This window comes from Bison bison, unplaced genomic scaffold (assembly GCF_000754665.1).
Source record: "Bison bison bison isolate TAMUID 2011002044 unplaced genomic scaffold, Bison_UMD1.0 scf7180017864294, whole genome shotgun sequence".
NCBI lineage: Eukaryota > Metazoa > Chordata > Mammalia > Artiodactyla > Bovidae > Bison > Bison bison.
Window position 1 is genome coordinate 1,219,168 of NW_011494866.1, and position 24,702 is coordinate 1,243,869.

Sequence of the window (24,702 nt, forward strand, 5' to 3'; positions counted from 1 at the left end):
CACGTTCAAACAAAAGCCTATATACAGATGTTTATAGCAGACTTAATCATCATTGTCAAAATCTTGAAGCAGCCAAATGAACTTCAACTTGATGAATAAACAAACTGTTGTATTATCTTTACAATGTAATACATCTCAGCAATAAGGAATGAATTTCTGATATGCTTGACAATGTGAACATATCTCAAATGCATTATGCTAAGTGAAGGAAGCCCAGTTTCATATGATTCCACCTGTACAAAATTCTGGAAAAGGCAGAATTATAGAAACAGAAAAGAGATTGATGATTGTCTAGGGGCTTGGGGTGGGGGAAGGCATGAGAGAAATTTTGGAGGGTAATGGGACTTTTCTGTGTCTTAATTGTTGTGGTGGTTGTTACATGGCTGTATGTAGTTGCCAAAATTCATTTATTTCACACACCCAAAACTGAATTTTATTATGTAAATGAAATTAAAAATAAATTTTAAAAGGTCAAGAGTACCTATAAGAGAATAGAATATATTAATAAAAAGAGTGGATATATTTCATATGTACAACTGAATCACTCTGCTGTACACCTGAAACTAACACAACATATAAATCAACTATATTTCAATAATTTATTTTTTTTTTAAATGGTTGGGTTGTTTAAAGTAAAAATTGATCCAAATAATTCCAGCCTCTTGATTAGAGATTTGGCTCTATCTGTAATGTCTGGCAGGGGGCAAGAGTTCAGTGACGGACCCACCTGGTAGGGCCTTTTCTTACCCATCTCCAAGTAGTCAAATCACAGGAATCCTAAAGACCTAACCTGGACACAAGTCCTCTAGACACAACTAGCTACTCTCATTTTGAAGTCAATTCTCTCACTTCAAAACCACCATAGCAGTTTCTCTGGACCTCACTTATGACATCAACCAATGTAAAATCGTTATTTAAGATTATGATAGAGCCCCTACTAGACTGTGAACCCAATTGTGAGGGTTTAGATCCTATCACACAGCACAGTGTCAGCACACTGTGAAAACAGAGATCAAGAACTGCATAGAGATAAAAAGCTATGCTTCCTCAGAACTTCTTAATATGCATGGCATGCTCTCCCACCCAAAATAATTCATAGCTGAGGTAAAGAATGAACTGTTAGGCATTTCCTACATCTGTTCATTCATTCACTGAGTATTTGCTGAGCACCTAATAAGTGCAAAGTCTTCTGCTAGGCACTAAAGATACAATGGTAAATAAAACTGTGCCTGTCCCCATGGAGATTTCCTCTGAGAAAGGTGACAGGTATTAAATAACTAAATCACCATATATTTAAACAAGTAATTATACAATTAATAATTTAGTTGCATCTGAAAAAAAAATAATTTAGTTGCTGTACGAATGGGTACCATAAAAAAAAATGCAGGGTAATATGAAAAAGTATATGACAGGGATCTTAACTGAGCCTGAATGTTTGGAGGGAAGGGAAGGCTGTGTGCTGAAGACCTACCTGCCTTTTGAGCTGATGGGTGTAAAATGAAGGGGTGAGGGGTGAAGTTTAGAGGAACGTGTGTCAAGCCTTAAGAAGAAAGGAAACATATCTGAAAGAATCTCAGGAAGCTTCATTGCCAGGATCAAGAAAGTCAAATACAACAAGATATAGGTAACAGGTATACACGAGAACACGCAGGGGCAATATGTAAGGAACAGAAAGTTTATATAAATAATAATAGGGAATACTTCCAGGATTTTCATCAGAGGAGAGGAGACACAGAGGAGATTCTCACTAGAGGAGATACAGGATTTAATTTGCCATTTTAAATAGATAGTGCTGGTTGTCATGTGAAGAATGGACTTCAGGGAGTCAGAGTGGAGGAACAACAGTCAGTGACAAAGCTACTGTAGAAAAGGCCAAGAATGAAATGGTATGTCTTAGACTGGAATGAGAGTTAAGATGAAGAGAAGTGGACAGAGCTGCATAAATGAACTGAGATAAACTGAAGAGAAGTGCGGAATAAGAAAGGCAACTCAGTTCAGAGGCTCTTGGACCTCAACCTTACAGTTCCAATTATGGGATCCCAGAGAGCTGGAATCAGAAGCAACCCAACAGTTTTACAGATGATGAAACACAGATTTAGAAAAGTTAAGGAATTTGCCCTAGGTCACCCAGGAAAGTAGCAACAGAGCTGAACCATAGTATCAAATCTTTTACATTTTTTGCCCTTTTTGTCATTTATACATTTTAGAGTTTTTAAATTCAATCACTTTCTTTATTCTTGATTTTTAAAGCAAACATAGTTACATACCATACATGGGTCATGGTGCATAACAGAAACCCCAAGACACTTAGACATAAAACACAGGAGACTGTAAGATAGAATTGAGATAAAAACAGAACCTATTTGTTCACCAGTTCAGTTCAGTTCAGTTCAATCGCTCAGTCATGTCTGACTCTTTGTAACCCCATGAACCACAGCACTCCAGGCCTCCCTGTCCATCACCAACTCCCGGAGTCCACCCAAACTCATGTTCACTGAGTCGGTGATGCCATCCAACCTCATCCTCTGTTGTCCCCTTCTCCTCTGGCCCTCAATCTTTCCCAGCATCAGGATCTGTTCAAATGAGTCAGCTTTGCACATTAGGTGGCCAAAGTATTGGAGTTTCAGCTTCAACATCAATCCTTCCAATGAATACCCAGGACTGATTTCCTTTAGGATGGACTGGCTGGATCTTTTGCAGTCCAAGGGACTCTCAAGAATCTTCAGCACCACAGTTCAAAAGCATCAATTCTGCGCTCAGCTTTCTTTATAGTCCAACTCTCACATCCATACATGACCACTGGAAAATTTGTTCACCACTGTATCCTAAAGCTTAGCAAATGCCAGGTTCATTAAATTGTCTTAATAAAACCCTTCTTAATGAATGGATACACTTGCTTTTGCCACTATATTGAAAAATACAATTGAAAAATAATACAAATTGCAAATAGTTTACAGTCATCAAAGCCAAAGTACATGGCAGAGAATCATAGGACCATAGGCTTGTTTTCAAGCAACTGGTTTTGAAGAGTAGACAACTATAGGCATTTTAATTTTTAGAAAATTTATAAATAAACAAATATCTGGAGCAAATGAAATTCTTTCTTGACAAGAGTTTACTTGCATTTGAAAATGTGGATTCTTATGGGTCAACACCCACCTTCAAGTGCAAAAATCTCAGTCCTACTCTCATAATATATGAAAGAAAATCAGTAGTGTTTACCCATATGCCAAGTGCATGGTGTCAGTTTTCAAGTTTATTCAAGTGAGTATCTGCTTACATACTTGCTTTTGCTAATTACAGGAAAACTTTGAAATGTATTATCTCACTGAATCTCCAGAACAACTCTGCAAGGTAGGTAGGGCCAATATGATCATCTTCATTTTATAAAGACAGAGAGTCACATGGAGACAAGATGTGACTTGAGTCCAGGATACTTTTTCTCTGCATTACATACTGTGAGTTATTCAGGACTTTTTCCGAACCCCCATAGCAATAAGATTTAAGTTTACTACACTAATAAAAAAGAAAATGCTCAAATGTTCCTCTCCTAGATCACAGATTAGGGGTGTGTGTCCTGGGAAGACCTCTGAATTGACTGTGATCTCTTCTTTTTTGATGCAATGTATTTTAAGGAACCATTCTAGAAATTGCTATGGTATCTATCATATACAACCTGAAATTTATCTGCTACTGTATACTTCAAAAGGCATTTACAATAGAACAGTGATTTTCAAAAGTAGTTTGGAAGTCTTTCAAATCTTTACACATAGAGTTCCAATAAGTGAAAGTGAAAGTCACTCAGTTGTGCCCAACTCTTTGTGACCTCATGAACTGTAGTTCTCCAGGCTTCTTTGTCCATGGGATCTCCCAGGCAAGAATACTGGGGTGGGTTGCCATTCTGGGGATCTTTCCAACTTAGGAATTAAACCCAGGTCTCCTGCACTGCAGAGTTCCCATATGACACAGCAATTCCACTTCTATGTATATACCCAAGAGAAATGGAAAAAACATGTACATACAAAACTTGCACATAAATGTTCACGTAGCATTATTCATAATAGAAAAGAATGAAAACAATCAAATACCCATCAATGATGGATGGATAAACAAGGGGACTATTCACCAATAGAAGTTAGCAAAATACTCATAAGATGCTGTAATATGGATGTACCTTGAAAACATTAAGTGAAAACATTATTCCAAGCCAGTCACAAAAAAAATGTCATATGATTCCATTTATAGGAAATGTCCAGAAGAGATAAATCTATGGCAAAAGGAAGTAGACTAATGGTGGTTTAGGAATGATGGAAAGGGGAAGAAGGGATGTGAACTGGCAGCTAATGAATAGAATTTCTATTTCAAGGGATGAATATGTTCTTAGATTTGGTGATGGCTGCTAACATAACGAGTTGCTACTGCTTTCAATACATGGAGTCTTCAGAAAGAAAATATGAAATAAACAATGTCCTCAGTAGTGAAAGGGTTAGAATTCCCTGGATATACCAGGAAAAAGGATAATAGGTTGGGAGTAAAACACAAGGGTTTGTGTTCTGGTTCCCTGGTTCATCTGTTTACTGTTTTATGACTATGGTTAAGTCACCTAGTTTCTCTAAGTTTCTGTTTCCTTATCCGCAAAATAAGGATAATAATATAAATTATTGTTTTTCTGATGATCAAATAATACAAATATTTTAAAATTTCTTCCTTCATCTGTCAGCATTCCTTCATTTCTCTAACAATAAACATGTACACTATTGGGCTTATAGAATGTGCCAGATACAGCTCATGTTACTAATATCATTATATCAACTAATCATTATAGTGTGTGAATAACATCATATAGTGTAAACAGATGTTGACTTCATTCTTTATTTCCAAAAATTTTTACTCCTTATTTATAACTATAAATATAAGATGATAATATACTGTTTATAATTCAAAATTATTTTAAAAGGGTAGAAACAAACTCAAACATATTTTTGCTTTCATAAAATAATCACTATTAAGATCTGGGTGCATTCTACCAAAGTTTTCTGGATCTGTGCACACATGTGCTTGCACACACATGCCCACAGTGGTGTATGGTAAAACAGCGATGGGGTTAGGACGGGGGCTGATTTGTAGCAATTATTATTTTCCCCTTGGGTAAATACTCTCACCATAGCCAGTTTCAAACTACCAATGGTTTAATAGCTGGCTCACCTAATTCCTGAAAATTGAATAAATAGCTCTCAAAAGCCCTGCAATCTAAATGTCAGCAAACAACTGCTACTGTTTTAAAGGTTTCAGACTTTGAAAACTTTATGCTGTATGGTACCTGTTTTTAAACAGAAGTATCTATCATAAACTCATTTCCTTATCACTTCTCTGGTGGCTCAGTTGGTAAAGAATCCACCTGCAATGCAGGAGACCAAGGTTTGATCCCTGGGTGGGAAAGATCCCCTGGAGAAGGAAACGGCAATCCACTCCAGTATTCTTGCCTGGAAAATCCCATGGACAGAGGAGTCTGGCAGGCTACAGTCAACAAACGTAAAATTACTTTTAAAGACTCAACAGTATTCTCATTTTTTTTTTTAATCCTCTATCAATGGATGATTATATTGCTTTTTGCAGCATTACCTATTTGAATAGAAGTGTGAAAAATAAAATTGTGGATACGTCTTTATGCATTTCTCTGATTATTTCCTCAGGATATATGTGTGCAAAGTTCATTAAAAGGTCAAAGGGAGGCACGTTTGTGTCTTTGAAACAAACAGTCAAGGTGTCTTCCACAGAACCTATTCCAGGTACACTCCTACACACGGTACCAGAACACCACACCTGGGCATTAGATCACCATGTCCTGTCCAGCGCTAGACAGGACTGTTCCCCTTAATTCTTGCTAATCTAATGGGTGGAAAGTGACATCTCATTGTTGGCTTAATTTGTATCTATCTTACTCATGAGTTTGAGCTTCTTTTTAGGATGAACTTGTTTCTATCTTTTTGAACTGCCTGAACTTCTGGTTGAAAATCTTTTCTCATTTTTCAAAGAATATATTTTATATTGAATGGATTTCTTTTGTGTGCAAGAGTTCCTTGTGTTGTGATGGTGCTAACCACTCCCATATACCTATATTTTCCCAAGTTTTCATTTGTCTTTAATTTATAATATTGTGATGCTCCACCAATGTTGTCAATCTTTATGTAATCAAACATATCAAATTTTCTTTAATGGCCCCATCCTTGATGATTGATATATCTAGAACGGCTTTTATTTCAACCTTGTGAAAATATTTGCATATATTTTCTTCTAGTACTTTTAGGGCTTAATTTATTTTTTAACATTTAAATATTTATTTCAACTGAGATTTGTTTGGAAGTAAGGAATGAGGTAAAAAAATTAACTTTATTTTTATAGAAATTATCCAAAATTCCCAGCATTTAAATACATCTTTTCACTGACTCTGGATGCTACCTTGGGCATCCGCCAGCTGCAGGGCTGGCTTCCTTTCTTTTCTGGATTTCTGTTTTCACTTCAATTTTGTCCTTGGAGAATTTCTTACCAACTCAGCAATTCATTTTAAAAGACATTTATTTTTAAATGCAGAATTTCTAGCTGCTTTACAGGAAAAGGGTTGTTTAGCGGACGTGGTCCACCATACTGAGAGAAACTGAAATCTTCTCCAATCTATTTCTGATGTGCTGGTTAGCATGAACATTCAATAAATAGAAAATGTCAGGGACCTGCACAAGTCCTTCCAATACCCTTTTGCGATAGTGAAGATGATTGCAACAGCATCCCTACTAGTCCCTCGACCCTGACTATCTCTTCCTCCTCATCTCAGGCCTCTTCCTCCAGAGTTCTTTGCTTTTTTATTTATTTTTTGTGAATTTAAAAATATTTTTATTGAGATATAACATTATGTTAGTTTCAGGCATACAGCATAATGATTTGATATTTGCATATATGGTGAAATGTTCACCACAGTAAGTCTAGTTAACATTAGTCACCATGCTGCTGCTGCTGCTAAGTCGCTTCAGTCGTGTCTGACTCTGTGCGACCCCATAGACGGCAGCCCACCAGGCTCCCCGTCCCTGGGATTCTCCAGGCAAGAACACTGGAGTGGGTTGCCATTTCCTTCTCCAATGGATGAAAGTGAAAAGTGGAAGTGAAGTCGCTCAGTCATATCCGACTCCTAGCGACCCCATGGACTGCAGCCTACCAGGCCCCTCCATCCATGGGATTTTCCAGGCAACAGTACTGAAGTGGGTTGCCATTGCCTTCTCCGTACATAGCTACTTTTTTTTCCCCCTTGAGATGAAGACTTTTAAGATTTACTCACTTAGCAAATTTCAATGGATAAATAGATAAAGAAGATGTACTATTACTATAGTATTATTCAGTTAAAAAAAGGAAGTCTTGCCATTTGTGACAACACGGATGGACCTTGAGACATTATGTTAAGTGATATACATCAAACACCGTATAATCTCATATCTGGAATCTAAAAAAATAAAATAAATAGTTTGTGGTGGTATATATCTAAAAAATGTCTGAGCCACATGAAAACATCATTTACCAAGTCCCTAAACACTTAAGAGGAGGGAAAGAGCCTGCTGTACTTGGGCCAGAAGGAAAAGACAACAAGTTCCAATTAATATTTCTGAGTTAGCCACATGGGAAGCCAAATGAATAATGCCAGTGTAACCTTGAATACCTTGATATTGAATTGTGTGCCTTGGAAACGAACAGAGATCATTCTGTTGCAGCAATATGTGAACCATGAACTTCTAGATGTTCAAGGTGGTTTTAGAAAAGGCAAAGGAACCACAGATCAAATTGCCAACATCTGCTGGATCATCAAAAAAGCAAGAGAGTTCCAGAAAAACATCTATTTCTGCTTTATTGACTATGCCAAAGCCTTTGACTCTGTGGGTCAGAATAAACTGTGGAAAATTCTGAAAGAGATGGGAATACCAGACCACCTGACCTGCTTCCTGAAAAACCTGTATTCAGGTCAGGAAGCAACAGTTAGAACTGGACATGGAACAACAGATTGGTTCCAAATAGGAAAAGGATTACGTCAAGGCTGCATATTGTCACCCTGCTTATTTAACTTCTATGCAGAGTACATCACAAGAAATGCTGGGCTGGAAGAAGCACAAGCTGGAATCAAGATTTCCGGGAGAAATATCAATAACCTTAGATATGCAGATGACATCACCCTTATGGCAGAAAGTGACGAAGAACTAAAGAGCCTCTTGTTGAAAGTGAAAGAGGAGGGTGAAAAAGTTGGCTTAAAGCTCAACATTCAGAAAACTAAGATCATGGAATCTAGTCCCATCACTTCATGGGAAATAGATGGGGAAACAGTGGAAACAGTGAGAGACTTTATTTTTGGGGTTATTTTTGGGGGGCTCCAAAATCACTGCAGATGGTGATTGTAGCCATGAAATTAAAAGATGCTTACTCCTTGGAAGTAAAGTTATGACCAACCTAGGCAGCATATTAAAAAGCAGAGACATTACTTTGCCAACAAAGATCCGTCTACTCAAGGCTATGGTTTTTCCAGTAGTCATGTGAGATGTGAGTCTTGGATGTGAGAGTTGGACTATAAAGAAAGCTGAGTGCTGAAGAATTGATGCTTTTGAACTGTGGTATTGGAGAAGACTCTTGAGAGTCCCTTGGGCTGCAAGGAGATCCAACCAGTCCATCCTAAAAGAGATCAGTCCTGGGTGTTCATTGGTAGGACTGATGTTGAAGCTGAAATTTCAATACTTTGGCCATCTGATGCACAGAGCTGACTCATTTGAAAAGACTCTGATGCTGGGAAAGATTGAGGGCAGGAGGAGAAGGGGATGACAGAGGATGAGATGGTTGGATTGCATCACTGACTCAATGGACATGAGTTTGGGTAAACTCCAGGAGTTGGTGATAGACAGGGAGGCCTGGCATGCTGCGATTCATGGGGTCGCAAAGAGTCAGACACGACTGAGCAACTGACCTGAACTGAACTGAACCTTGAATACTACAATTAACAGTTTCCCATTTCCCTTAAACCCACTACATCTGCACTGAACCACTGTTCCTGCACGCATCTGCAATCTTGTTTAGAGCTGCTTTCCTTTAGGAAGTTTTTTATGACCTTGGAAAAATATGTTATCTGAATATATGCAATTGTAGTGTACTATATATGCTTCAGGAAGCAACAAATCAATTTTGACACAGTATTTGTACCATGAAAAAATCACATCCTATGTTCTCTGTTTTTTTAATTGGCTGAATGTTTCCTTTCAAATGTGTATGCTCTGTATCAATTATTGACAGAGTTTTGGTTGGCATATTTAGAAAATAAAGAGTTTTAATCATAAAGAATTCAGTGGTAGCATGGTACTGAGCAAACAGCATGCATTTTAAAGTCAATTGTGTAGACAAGTTTTACCATTGAGTAATAGTTGTTTAGTTGCTAAGTTGTGTCCAACTCTGTGACCCCCATGGACTATAGTCTGCCAGGCTCCTCTGTCCCTGGAATTTCCCAGCAAGAATACTGGAGTGGATTGCCATTTCCTTTTCCAGGGGATCTCCCCAGCCCAGGGATTGAACTCAAGTCTTCTGCATTGGCAGGTGGATTCTTCACCACTGAGCCACCTGGGAAAAAGCCACCTAATAATAGGGCTTTTAAGTTAATTGAACTTTTTAAATTCACTTTTCTGAATCTGGAGTTCCTCTCTGGTAAAGACAGATGAAAACATTTATCTCTATCTTATGAGATTATTTAGAAATTTATGTACTATTTTGTGTTAATACACACACACACACAACTCCCTAATTCAATTAATGTTATCCCCCTCACCTTCCTTCTTTTCTGTTAAACACACACACTCCACTATAGTTATTACCAATTTACAGAGAATTAGAATAAAAGATATTTAAAACCATGCTTAGTTTAACAAGATCTTCCTTTGGTGATTAAAAAATTCAATATTACATAATGCTTCATGGCTATTTTTGCAGTCATAAATTATCATTGCATTGTAGATGAGAGGAAGAACATTTTTAATAATAGGATATTTAGAGTAATACAGGTGAAATAGCTAAGAGCTTGCTTTAATAAGTAACCAGAAACAAAGACCCTGCTTCACTTTCTTCCTGAAATTCCCCTTAGCATCTCACTAAGAATAGTGCATGCCATGGGAGGGACTCCTCCAACACTTCCATTTACTAACTGCTTTATTCACAATTTCCGTTATTTCAACCATCCTCCAAACAAAGCAATACCTTTCTCTTAGACCTAAATACAAGCTGGGTTTCTACTGATCCGCAAGCAATACACTGCTAATAGAAAAGACATTTTACAGCTCAGTGTCAATTGCAAACAGATTGTTTCTGCCCTAGACCTTATGTATGCAGAGTGCATAGGGAACACTCTTGCCTGCCATCTCCTCTTCCTTCATTACCATGCCGGCAATGCACAGTTCTGTGCCTCCACCATCTCTCCCGTCTTCTGCCTTCACAATACAAGTATCTTAAAGACGCTGATGGCACTCTTGGCTAGAAGAACACTAGATACAAGGAAACTCCTATAATATTTCAGGCTTCTATTTAATCTCATCATTTTAATATACTAAGACAAAAGAGAATGTAGAGATAAACAACAGAAGCTGAGCTATTCTGAAATGACACCATCCAATGTAAAGTTCAGTTAGAAAGGGAGAGTATTGAAGTGTGGTATCTTTTAAAAAAATGTGTTTCTTTTTTTTTTAATGACCTGAAAAAGTATATAACTGGGATTGCATCAAACGCAGCAACATTCCTCTACGGAAAGACTCTGTAGCTCTTTGTCTTTGTATCTCTCTCTATGTGTCTCTGTCTCTATCACTATCTCTTCTTTCTTCATCTCTCCTTTTTCTTTCCTCTTCTCTCCTCACCCTCACTCCTCTTTGTTTTCCTTTACCTTGAATGGAAAATAAAAAACCGCTGAAAAGACATTTAGAAGCAAGCCATGGATGTCAAAAAGTCCTGTATAAGAGAAATTCAGTTTTTCCCAGGAGACTAGATAGAGCAAAAAGTCCAAAGCAAATTAGAAAATATGAGGATAAAATTAAGGCTTTCTAAGTGAGAAGCAAAAATTAGTTCATTAAGAGTTTTGGGGCCATCTGAAGTCCCAAAGATCTAGAGAAGGACAGAATTAACTCTGGTGCATCAATTTAATTTATTAAGTATAAAATGTTTGAACAGCAAACTAGTCCACAAAGAATGATTAGAGGTGTCTTCCCAAAGTGAAAAAGGGTAAACAAAGCTAGAGTAAATAATGGTCAACAATGGTTGAGAACTGCTTGAGAACAATAATTTGTATATCTGTGCTTGCCTGAACACTAATAGAGATCTATATTTCAACTAAGAATCAAATAAAACCCACAATATTATATTAATAAAGAGCTATATTTATATAGAAAAAGCTACCAGTGACTGATGAATGACCTCTCTTTCTATTTCTTTTCTTTTGCGTACCTACATAAGTTTTGAAGGAAGCATAGTTGGCATATACTCTTCAGTTCATCCCTCTCCCTGGCATGGAAAGCCCAGACTTTAAAGGGACCGCTATGTTCTGTTATGTAAGTTACGGGAAAAATGCAAACATCAGTACAGTGGCGTATATATCAAAATGCACAGTGATGACCTATATGGGAAAAGAATCTAAGAAAGAGTGGATATATGTGTATGTATAACTGACTCACTTTGCTGTACACAACACTGTAAATCAACCATACTCCTATATTTTTTTTTTAAATACATACTCCTGCCTAGCTTAAGGAGTACTTCAAAAAATATGAAGTATCTTGGAAGTTAACAAAAAAAATAACAATGATGGAAAAGAGCCTTAAACTATTATTACAGACCTTACAAACACTGTAGGAAAGGGTATTTATTTCCTAATAATGTAAAGTTATGCCAGGAGTTTTGATTCTGATGGCAGAAGGAGAAAAGAAATTCACGAAAATAACAGAACTCAGCCAAGTTTAGATTATCAAGTATGTGACTGTTTTGTCTCTTTTCTCTCATTTTCTCAACCATCCTGTATTTTCATTGTGCCTACTGCCTCTAAAACAAAGACAAAAGAAGGCAATTCTGTATATTGCTTTTATAGGTTTGTATGGCAGGTACTTGAAATTATGACCAAGGTTCTCATATTATTTATAAAATTTACCCATTTTCTCCCTGTCCCTCAAAAATAAATGAGCAATTGCAACACCCAGTGGATTTTAGAATAAAGCAATCTTTGGGTTTTGTTTTTTTTTTAATTCAGGATAGAGGTATATTTTATTTTCTAAAGAAATTCATCCATTAAATAGAAAAGCTGTTTTAAAAATAGTGAAATAAAATGGGTGAGGACTGGCCCAGGAGTGAGTCAGCGGTAAGCACATGGTGATTGGGTTCTCTAAAGCTCGTATAAATATGGCAGGAACAAATGTTAAGGGGTGAAGGGTGGAATGGGCCTGCAGCAACAAAGGTGATTCAAAGGGCAGAAGAAAGTCTTATAAGCCAGACATTGTCACTGAGAACCATATATGCTCACGTATTCCCTGAAAAAATAGTGTCCTCTCTTAATTCACACATGTGAAGGAAAAATCAGGTCATTTTTCTAAACATAGAAATATCACTGTATTACAAGAAGCCTTTCTAGAGAATTTATAACTGCGAAGTCAGCATCACACCAATAAATTGTGTGTGTGTGTGTGATATTAGATACCCTAATATCTTCTCAATACCCACCCTTGGGAAGTACAAGTAACTAAACATAAACATCAGTCTTTCAAAGCATTAAAAAAAAAAAACAAAACAAGAGTGAAGATACCTGCTCCCAAGAAGAAACATTTAAAGGACATCAGGGTGAATGTTATAATTCCAATGACCTTTAGGTCTAAGAATAAAATGAAACTGTATTCTTCTCACATTCTCTAAATGTTTGGACTAAATTGCATAGAAACAAAATGTGTTCAGGATGGCCAGCCATGAGCAACAGAGATAGGGCTGAATGTCACAAGTACACCCAAGTAAGGAGTTTTTCAAAAAGCTATTCAAATCATATGAGACCATGGAGCTGGCAACAAATTGAATCTGTGCCCCAAACTGAAGGAACCATTGCTTGGCACTAAAATACAATAGATCCTTGTAGAAGAAAAACAATAACAAAGAACTGCCCAAGTGTATCTAAAATACATTAAACAAAAATGTTTCCTTCACCTGCAGGGATTCCTGTCCTCCACAATCTGTTCCCAGCCTACCTTTCCAGCTTGGCTTCTAAACATCTTCACACTATCCCTTCAGCCAAACTGAACTATTCTGTTCCCAAATAAGAGATGTATTTTCTCCTAGAAAAGAACAGTTGTTCTTTGATTGAGAAATCTTCTACACTGCCCTACAGGATTAATAACTTTCTCTGCTCTCTCATGCAATTTTGTTTGGTATTTTTTTTCTCTTCTTTCTCTCAGACTTGACTGCAAGATTCTTACAATAAGAACTTTTCTTTATTTACCCTGGATTCTAACAATATGAAATGGTCAAACACAGGATATTTAGAATAAAGTGAAATCACTGTAAGATAAATATTTGTCATTAAAAATAATTAAATAATAGGAATGGTGTATCTTGGATATGTCCATGGTTTATTGTAAGACCCACAATGTTCTTTAATAAATAAGCAATAATGAAGAGTTGGTTGAGATTTTGCTACTGTCAGTTGGTTTAGTTGGCTGGATGGTTAGGTTTGCTATTGCTAATCGGTTGGTTGCTTTAGTTGATATGTAAGGACACAGAGAAACAGCATGATTAAATGACTTTAATGTCATTAAACAACTCATTAAGTGAAACAGTCAGAACTTGAATCAATATCTGGATTCCTGCTAAGCCACAATGCTTTTACTTATTTATTTATTTTACATAGTGTAATTCATCCCCCAAAAGTCACACTATTGTTTCCACTTTCTGCAAATTTCTTAAAAATAATGATAAAAAAATCAAGGAATCTTACCTCTGCTAGCATAAGAAAGCCCTAAGGTTAGGCAATGTGGTATAAAAGAAAGAGCTTGGCTTTTGGAGGAAAGATGGCCTTTGAAACCCTATCAGAAGTACTGCTAACTGAGGCCAACCCCACACTCCCCTCTCACCTTTTCCTCCCTGCTCGCCCCCCACCCTGGCTCTATATTTCCTAATCTATAAGAGGGTTGTAAGAATCTCTACACCCCACCCCCATCACAGTGTTTTCTGTGAAGCTAATGATAATGTGTGAAAAATCTAGCCCTGCACCTGGCACACAGTCAACAGTTTGTTGACTCTGAAATAAAAAGCTGTATTCAAAGATGTTTGTGTGTGTGTGTGCGTGTGTGTGCATTTGGGGAAGAAAATTCATTGCTATCATTTTTCATATGGTCTGTAGCAAATAATTTTGAGATGGCAGTATTTTTCAAATTCATCAGATTATACATGGTACCATTCTAACTATCTCCCCAACTTGGAATCATAATTTACGAATATTTATTTCTACTCCAAAGGTGGCTTAAACAGTTCAACTTTCTAACATGCTGCCAAAGAAACACACCAAAAGAGAAGTGTGTGACAAATCAGGCTGCTTTTAGAATTCTTGCAAAGGAGAACTTCTTTGCATATAGTATTGGAAATATTTAATTGTATGAGAAACAAAAACGGGAATATTGAGTATTGAGCTTACATTACAGTGGTTTTCTTGCTTGTGGGTGTAAAACATCTCAAATGAGGGGAAAGAGGGAGTAAAAATAATTCTCATGTATTAATAAAAAACATAGCAATCTATTACAGGGTTAACAATTAGCAAAACTCATGACTCCTGGGATCTTAATATATTTTTCTAAATTATTTATATGCTAGTAGAGTCCAAGGGGAATGTATTTAGTAAAAATAATATCTATCTTAGGAACTGAGGAAACAGCTGCAGTCACAGTTTTGTTAAGTACTAACTGTATGACTTTGGATAGCTCTCTCAGTCACTCTGATTCTAATTTTCTGACCCCTAAAAGGGAGTTAAAATACCTTGACTGCTGTGTTTTGGGTGTGAGAACTAAATGACAAAGAATATGTAAAATTCAAATCAAATTTTATTTCAGCAAAGGGAGCTTTATTATCACCTCTATAACTGTTACATTATAATTATATTATCACTACTAAAATCATTCAAGCTTTAATTCCTTAAAAGAGAGCAAATACTGATTCTTGATTATTTGCTTTTATTACTATCAGAAATGAAATGTTGACCCCACACTCCCCAGTGAAGATGGACATCACAGTACTGCTATAGAAAGACTGTTTTCTAGTCAGAATTGTGTGCCTTAAAGTCCAATTGATGGTATCTGAAATGCACCACATAGAAATAAAACTGTTGTGTGGTTGTGATTTCTTTTTAAAATTTGGGACTTTTCTTTAGAGAAGAGCCCACACGAAGGAGTCCAGAGGAACAAGATAAAACAAATATCACAAGCATGTACAGAGCTTTAGGGTTTTCAAGATATCTTTCTTTGTTCACATCGATCCTGTGGTTCCATTAACACAGGTACCTGAAGCACAGGAAGGGCCTTATGAAAGGCTAACCAGTCTACTGTCGTCTACTCTGTTGTGAAAGGCATGATGCACGAGAGGTTGGTTCATCGGATCCCTTTTCCCTCTCATAGCTCAGAGCCGGTTCCCCTTTTATTTTTGTCAATAACACTTACTTTTTGTTCCTCTCCTTCCAACTAGGAAGTGCATCACTGACACAGACACAATATACCTTTTCATAAGGAAGGCAAATGAATATGGGCCAGATGGGCCGAGGGCATTACAACATGTTTCCTGCTCCCATGGTGACTCAATGGGGCTGGTATGAGAACGTATTTTATTCAAGAAGTCAGCTTCCCTGGCAGAATTATGAGTCAGTTCCTGGGTAAAAAGCTCACTCTCCAACAACATCTGAGGGGGTGGTGGGGGGTGCTCCTTGGATGGATTACAGTAAAGGTCATTCAGAAAAGCAACTCTGCCAGGACCAGTGGGGAGGCACCAGCACTAATGAGCCACTGCCTCCTGGGAATTCATTGATCTCTAACAAGGTTAACAAGGTCATTTTTCCATTTCCCTTCAAGGTGAGGACATAAAACCACATTGATGAATTGCTAGTATGAATACAAACAAGTTCTATAATAAACTTTATAATTGACCAATTATATAGTTGACCAACTTGGGCAAAAAAAAAAAAAAAAAGTAAAGGGACAGTTTTTCATTCATTTTATATATATATACACACACACATATATACATATATATACATACACCTACCTATACCTATCATATATCTACCTGTATATATGTAAACATTGAGTTCCTACTATGTGTCTATGTGTCCATCTTTACTCCAAGTGCACAGACAAAATGGACAAGTCCCTGTCCTTGGGGAGCTTAAAAGCAGAGAAATAGGCAGGAACAGAGGAAGAGAGAGAGAGAAAGAAAGAAAGGAGAGGAAAACAGGGATTGGAAAGGGAAAAGAACATGAAAAAGGAAGAGGAGGAGAAAAAAAGGATGAGAAGGATTGATATAGTGACAAAAAATAATGAGTGTTATGAAGAAAACTAAAGAAGGATAGAGGACTGGAGTGATTGGCAGGGCTATTTTAGTTAAGATGGTTAAGGAAGGCCTCTTAAGAAGATACCATTCAAGGACAGAACTAAATCAAATAAGAAACTCCAATCAGGGGTTATACTCAGCATATTTAAAATCAGGACATCAGGGAACTGGCCAGTCAAATGGGACACTCAATTAAGCAGGGTAGATGCTGGTTTAAACAGGCAGTAGAGCTCTATACTAGTGCATCCCAGCTGAATATCAGTCCTGCTTATAATATATCCTCTCCTCTGTAAAGCCTCTAAGGGCCAACAAGGTTAGAAGTTATCGCTCCTTCTCTTGGCTTTGAGCTGTACTCTGTCCAAGTTATACCCCTCCTTTAGTGCTATTTTTGGTTTCCAATAAAATGCCTTAAGTGGTATAGCAAAACCAAACACACACAGGAAAAATAATCAAGACGGTAGAAAGGCTCAAATCCATGCCACATGAAGAACAGTTGAAGGTATATACGGGAGAACATGGCCATGGTTTGGTGACCCCTGTTGAACATCTCTGCTGGCCTCTCACATAGAAGAATTCTAAAGCAATGATATTCAAAGTATGATCCATGATCATCAGGGAAATTATACATGGGAATGTTTTTCTTTAAATGAAGATAACTCAGTTCCTTGAATTAAAATTAGAGACTCATGAGATGAGGTATTTTCCATTTAAATCAAGCAGTTGAACCAAAGAAATGTATGGATGTGACAAAAGACAAATTTCAGTTATATGTACTAAAAATTTTCTAATAATGTGATCAGTCCAAAGATATAATGGGCCAAAATGAGATGATCACTAGTTAGAGGTACCATCAAATAGTTCTGAGCAGTACTTCTACAGATGAGATAAGACCCACAAAGACAGACTTTAAAGTCCGCTGTAACTCTGATGTCATACGATCCATTTCCATGATAGCTGAGTTTGGTTATTTAAACTCAATAAATATTTTGGCTGCATCTTCGTATGCTTATGAAGCAACATCCAAAGAAAGAATGAGCCTAATGATAGGTTCTTTCTTTCCTATGTGTGTGCTCTCTGTGTGCTTAGTTGGACATCGCTCAGCCATGTCCAACTCTCTGTGACCCTTTGGACTGTAGGTCTCCAGGCTCCTCTGTCCATGGGACTTTTCAGGCAAGAATACTGAGATGGACTGTCATTTCCTTCTCCGGGGGGTCTTCCCAACTGAAGGACTGAACCTGTGTCTCTTGTGTCTTCTCCATTGCAGGAGTCATCAGAGCAAAACTCTATCTTTATTTATTTGTTTTTATAAGGTATCAATGGGCTGTTACCACCAAGGCTTTCTCCGCCACTGGCTCAAGTTTGGAAAACAGAAGTCATCCACTATCACTGTCATTTCTTTTCCCATAGGACCTGAGGTAAGGGGAAGAAATACGATACTAGTTGCCTTAGATGTGAAGGTGAAGACGAATTTCTATAATTAAACACACCAAACCAGTCCTCCCAGTGTACTTTGTCCCATAAAGACTAAAGATTTCAGTAGTTCTTGCCACCATCAAAACTATATGATTCTGTCAAATATAAGATTTTATATTACCACAGAAGTCAATGGAAATAATCAACATTATGGTCTCTTAATCCATTTTCAGACATATGACATTACTCTATGTGTTATCTGCATCTTAATAGATTGTTAAGAGACATTCACTTACCTGAGGCATCGCTTTGCAGGATCCCATAGAAGTACAGACTCATTACACACCACAGAAGTCCCATCCTGTCAATACAAATACAAAGGCAAGGAGAGTACTTATTACCCTCAAGTGCTTAAACAATACTAATGCATATGTAGGCTGACTATCGACTAGGAACTGTTTTAAGACTTCTACAATATTAACACAAAAATATATTTATAATAACACACTTTTAATATTTATAAAAATATGACACAATCATAAAATTATAACAATTTTACAATGTTAATATTGTCAGAATCAACCAGGAAGATAGGCTTTTTTCATATCTCCATATTACAGGTAAGAAAACTGAGACAAGTGTAAATAAGATAAAAGATCCTTTGGCTAGAAAAGAGTAACTGGTGCATCTAGCATGTGCATGCTCAGTCACGTCCAACTCTTCGCAACCACATGGACTGTAGTCCGCCAGGCTCCTCTGTCCATGGAATTTTCCAGGCAAGAATACTGGAGTGGGTTGCCATTCCCTTCTCCAGGGGATCTTCCTGAAGACCCAGGGATCAAACACCCGTCTCTTGAGTCTCCTGCATTAGCAGGCAGATTCTTTACCACTTGTGGCACCTGGGAAGCCCCAGAAAGTGGCAGGATAATGATTAAATTACAACAGCCTGGCTCTAGAATGGTCTCTTAATCACTGAACTCTGCCTACTTAAAAATACTTTTTTTTAGTTTTTTTTTTTTTCATCAGAGTTGAATTTCTGGCAGATAAGTTTGTTCTTCTTACTCTTCATCATATTGTCTTGGTTTATTTCCACTAGGAAATGTTTTATTATCTAGATACTTTTTCTTCTTAGTGAGGAACAGAAAATCTAGAAATCCTAGATTCAGACTTGGTTTGCAGTCCATGATACTCTGAATTTATAGTAAAGGGAAATGTATAACTCTCATGTCTTACTGTGCCTGCTCTACTCTTCCTACTCAAGAGACAAATGATGAAGCTGGATTCTAGTTTCTGTGATGTTTAGCCCTTCTGTTGGTAACCAGCTGAAACAGTTCACTAGCAAGAACAATGTCCTTTTATTTGGTTGTGTGATCTTTAATGCAGAAGGGCTAGAGGTATAACAACTCTGTTAACTATTTCTTTCACCACTATTCTACACATATCTGGCCCCTGATAAAACCTCTGTGGGGTTATAAGTACTGAAACCTGAATATTATTGAGAAATTACATATCAAGGACCTCCACTCTGTTTTGAACATAACAGATATATGGGGGTAATTACAGAGGTCTTGGTAACTTGTTCAGATCATATTTCTAGTAGGTTGCAGAGATGAGATTTATATCCACACCTGACAAACTATGTCTATTATCCCAAATATTAGCCTATGTCACAAGTTTCACAGTAGTACAGTAGTCTAAAAATCATAGAAGTATTTAATAAATAGGGTGACCTACTAACAGCATTTGAAATGGAACATTTATAAGAGTGCTACACTGAAACAAAAGGTATAGACCAGTATTGTTCAAGCCATCCAGAATGTGTGGTCATTTTAAAGGAGGATGCAAGTTTCATACACTTGTCACCTCTGTTGGCCACACATCACCAAAAATCTCTATTGTGCTTCTTTCTTAGCATGATTGTACATAAGAGTCCCTTGGAAAGCAAGGAGATCAAACCAGTCAATCTTAAAGGAAATCAACCCTGAATACTCTTTGGAAGGACTGATGCTGAAGCTGAAGCTTCAATACTTTGGCCACCTGACACAAAGAGCCAACTCACTGGAAAAGATCCTGATGCTGGGAAAGATCGACGGCAGGAGGAAAAGGGTACAACAGAGGATGAGATGGTTGGATGGCATCACTGATTCATTGGACATGAACTTGGGCAAACTACAGGAGATGGTGAGGGACAGGGAAGCTTGGCATGCTGGACTTGCATGAGGTCCATGGGGTTGCAAAGAGTCAGACATGATTTGGGAACTGAACAACAGCAACACAAATCACAGGAGAGTTTATTATATTTTAAACAACATTTTATCTCAGAAATTAAATGTCTCTTTCTTAACACCACCATTCCCTTCTAATTCTTATACCATTCCCTTAGGGAGTTTTCCTATTGGCATTCTTTAATTCAATAAAACACGTATTGAACACTTTCTGTTTACAAGTCACTAGCCTATAATTGCAGAGACCTCTCAAGCAAGATGTAGGGTCTTCTCTAAAGGCACTTATCCCCCATAGAGGAAATACACCACATGCAAACCACTTCAGCACCATCAACTTTGAACAATAGACATGCAGAGGCACTACAGGATGTTCAAAGATTTATCAGGCGGAAGTTTGAGTACTAAGCAGAGTCTAACAGAAACTTAAGTGTGTACAAGAAGTAGCTGCAATACAAAGTAAAGTGATAAAAATAGAGAGGAGCTGATAAGTGTTATTGAAGATCAGCAAAAGAAAGGGATTACTCCAGCTAAGGCCGTCAAAGAAGACTAAATAGAAGAAGTAGCTTTAAACTGAAAGAAGTGGTTTGGAAATTTAGAATTGAGGCAGAAGGAAAGTGTCGGGGAAAGAAACTCAGTGGAGAATAATGCTCAGAGGAAAGCATGGAACATAAATAGGAAATCATCTATAAATAATTCAGTTTGACTCAAGCACAGGGTATTAGGAAAAGAACTATAAAAGATTTTGGTGGAAAGCAAGGGGCTTTAGGATCAGAATATTGCAAGGTCTTGAACAGTAGGCTAAGAACTTGGGATTACTTTAAACAGCAAAGAGAGAATCACAGAAATTTTCTTCAGGCACATATTGGATGGATTGCCACTAAATTCTGCCTTGAAATCAGTTCGATTCCTCAGTCGATCATCACAATAATTGTTATGCTCCTAGTTTTGTGTCATCCATAAACTTGATGAACATTCCACCTATGTCCTCATCCAAGACATTAACAAAAGTAATTAATAATTCTGTATAGTCCTTGTCAACAGAGAGCAAGTAGACATTTAATTATGGCACCCCACTCCAGTACTCTTGCCTGGAAAACCCCATGGACAGAGGAACCTGGTAGGCTGCAGTCCATGGGGTCGCTAAGAGTCAGACACGACTGAGCGACTTCACTTTCACTTTTCACTTTCATGCATTGGAGAAGGAAATGGCAACCCACTCCAGTGTTCTTGCCTGGAGAATCCCAGGGACAGGGGAGCCTTAGTGGGCTGCAGTCTATGGGATTGCATAGAGTCAGACACCACTGAGGCGACTTAGCAGCAGCAGCAGCAGCATAAAGCGAAGTAATCTCAGTTCCAATACTCAGCTATGCTAAAGGATTCTAACCTGCCAAACTGTTTTTGGCTATTAAAAAAAAAAAAAGCCTCACACCTCTCTACTTTCACAATTCGCCTGTTTATAAGCTGCTGAGTTCCTATGGCAACACTTTGAAGACATTCTAATTAGTGTGTGATTGAGAGCCTAAATTGATAATCCCAGGAGTAACTGGATTATGCTGGAGGCAACAAGGAGTCAGGTTACCAAGGTAAACTTAAAATAATGTGTGCAAATACAAGTCCAGGGTCAGTCCTGCCTTGTAATGAATCAGAATAAATCAGACTGAAAAGAAAATATGATTGTGCAGGCTGGTTTTAAAAGACTAAAGGTACCAATGATCTGAAATGTTTCTGAGAAGATTGATTCATTTAACATAGATTTGCATTCAGCCTCAGAAGTTTACTATTGTTACAAGTAATACAATTTTTTTTTTTCCTTTTTTTTTGGCTCCACTGCAGCATGCAGAACTTTTCAGACCAGGGATTGAACCTGCCGCACCCCCTGCAGTGGAAGCTTGGAATCTTAACCACTGGACCACCAGGGAAGTCCAGTAATATGCTTTTGATTCTTATTTCTTGTGGAGAGTGGGTCTGGGTATTTTTAGACTGGAGAAACAATCAGAAAAGAAAAGGAATCTATCTAATAATGCAGGATTTCTCATGGTCTGAAGTACAACCTAGCTTTATATTATTGTGCTGGGGTTTAATAGCTTCTGCCTTTGCTTCAGATGACTAGAACCTACATACAATAAATTCCTAGTCATCCTTCCCTGCATTTTGTTTACTATATGATCATTCCACACTTCCCCTCTTAGATATTAGTACTTATCTCATATTCAATGCCATTGTTTCCTAGTATAATGTCTATATCACCTAGCAAGAAGTTTCAAATATGTACTTAGTTCTATGTAATCAACATGATAATAAAGATTGCTATTACATATTCACTTTAACATCTATCCATGTAAATTAATCTTTCCAGTGTCTGCCTTCTCTAGGGACATTAAGCTTCAAAATTTCCTTACCTCTGAGTTTGCCCTGATCACTGGATTTTCTCACTGACCAGGAGATAGGCTGAAACTAGGCTATCTACCCCTAGATAATAATTCAGATTATCTCTGAATCATCATTTGCTCAGGCTTCCTTCTATACAACAGTATTTCATAAGACCACAGGCTAGATTCATACATCAGTTTCCTTAATTCCATATGCAGCTCCATAATCAGATCATAGCCACTCTCCGAATCTCAGCAACCTGGTTGGGGCATGGTCCTTCAACTTGGTTCTTATTAGCACTCTGTTCTAGGAGCCTGCATTTTTTTCCCCTGTAATATCTTACTCTAAGCTGGATAAACCTCATCTAACCATGAAGCTTTATCTGCTTCATTTGTGGTTGACAGATACCCTATGCTTTGACCTGTCCACTGAATACTTGGACATTAACACCAAGTCACAGAACTTAGATGGTCATCCACATGCAGGATCAGCCCTGCAGCCCAATTACTTCCTTGAGCCTGAATTCCATCTAGATCTTTCTTTTCCTTTTTCTAATATACTGATAACGTTTGAGTAGGTTTTGCTTCAAAACCTTTCAGCAAAGTAACATAATAGGCTCTGAATCTGGGTATAATGAAGTAAGCATATTCCACTTTGTCTTTCTTAATGAATGTAGCTATAAACCTGGGGAGAGTACATGGAGCAACTTTTTGAAGACTCTAAATTGGAAGCAATGGCACATTCTTTTCAAGTATGCATAAGCATTCACCATAATATCATGCACCATAAATCAAACTTAAACAAATTTAAAGGGATTCAAAATATATTCTCTAACCGTAGAATTAAACTACAAATATAAATAAATTAATTAATTAAAAATCTCCAAAGATTTAGGAATTAAAATATATACTTCTAAATAATACATGGAACAAAGAGAAAGTCTTGAGGGAAATTAGAAAATATTTTGAACTGAACAAAAGTGAAAATCCAGCATACCAAAATGCATGGGATGCAGTTAAATCAGTGCTTAGAGAATAATTTTCTGTATTAAAAGTTCACAAAAAAAAAGAATAAAGATCCCAAAAAATAATCTAATATTTACCTTAAGAACCTACAAAAAGAAGAGAAAACTAAACCAAGCAAGCAAAATGAGGGAAATAATAAAGAATGGAGATAAAGATTTCTGTTGTTGTTCAGGCGCTAAGCTGTGTCAGACTCTTTGAGACCCCATGGACTGTAGTATGCCAGGCTTCCCTGTCCTTCACTATCTTTTGGAATTTGCTCAACTCATGTCCATTGAGTTGGTGATGCTATCCAACCATCTCTTCCTTTGTTGCCTCTTTTTTCTCTTGCTCAAAGATTTTTAGACCAGAAATAATAATATGCATAGAAAAAATAACAAAGCCAAAAGCTGGTTCCTTGAAAAGAAAAATAAAATTGCTAAACCTTTAGCCAGGAGAATCAACAATGAAAGTAAAACATGTATCACTATTAGGAATAAAAGAGAGTATTTCACTACTGATTACACAGCATTAAAATTATAATAAGGCAATACTAAAAGCTCTAGGCACGCAAATGCCACAATTTAGATAAAATGGACCAACATCTCAAAAGCCACAAGTTACCAAAGTTCATCCAAAATTAAAAGTACAATTTGAATGGTCCTATAATTATAAACTGTGGAAAATTCTGAAAGAGATGGGAATACCAGACCACCTGATCTGACTCTTGAGAAATTTGTATGCAGGTCAGGAAACAACAGTTAGAACTGGACATGGAACAACAGACTGGTTCCAAATAGGAAAAGGAGTACGTCAAGGCTGTATATTGTCACCCTGCTTATTTAACTTATATGCAGAGTACATCATAAGAAATGCCAGGCTGGAGGAAGCACAAGCTGGAATCAAGATTGCCGGGAGAAATATCAATAACCTCAGATATGCAGATGACACCACCCTTATGGCAGAAAGTGAAGAGGAACTAAAAAGCCTCTTGATGAAAGTGAAAGAGGAGAGTGAAAAAGTGGGCTTAAAGCTCAACATTCAGAAAACGAAGATCATGGCATCCGGTCTCATCACTTCAT

The 24,702-nt window shown here is 37.3% G+C and overlaps 1 protein-coding gene across 2 annotated transcripts in view; it reads right to left on the reverse strand.

The window, feature by feature from the left end:
* Positions 1-24,702, reverse strand: part of IL1RAP (interleukin 1 receptor accessory protein) — a 145,303-nt gene that overhangs the window by 67,751 nt on the left and 52,850 nt on the right. For both annotated transcript variants that reach the window (XM_010850699.1, XM_010850700.1), the window contains exon 2: positions 18,321-18,385. In XM_010850699.1, the coding sequence (XP_010849001.1) occupies positions 18,321-18,384 (64 nt within the window). In that variant the 5' untranslated portion in view covers position 18,385. The remainder of the gene's footprint in view (positions 1-18,320; positions 18,386-24,702) is intronic.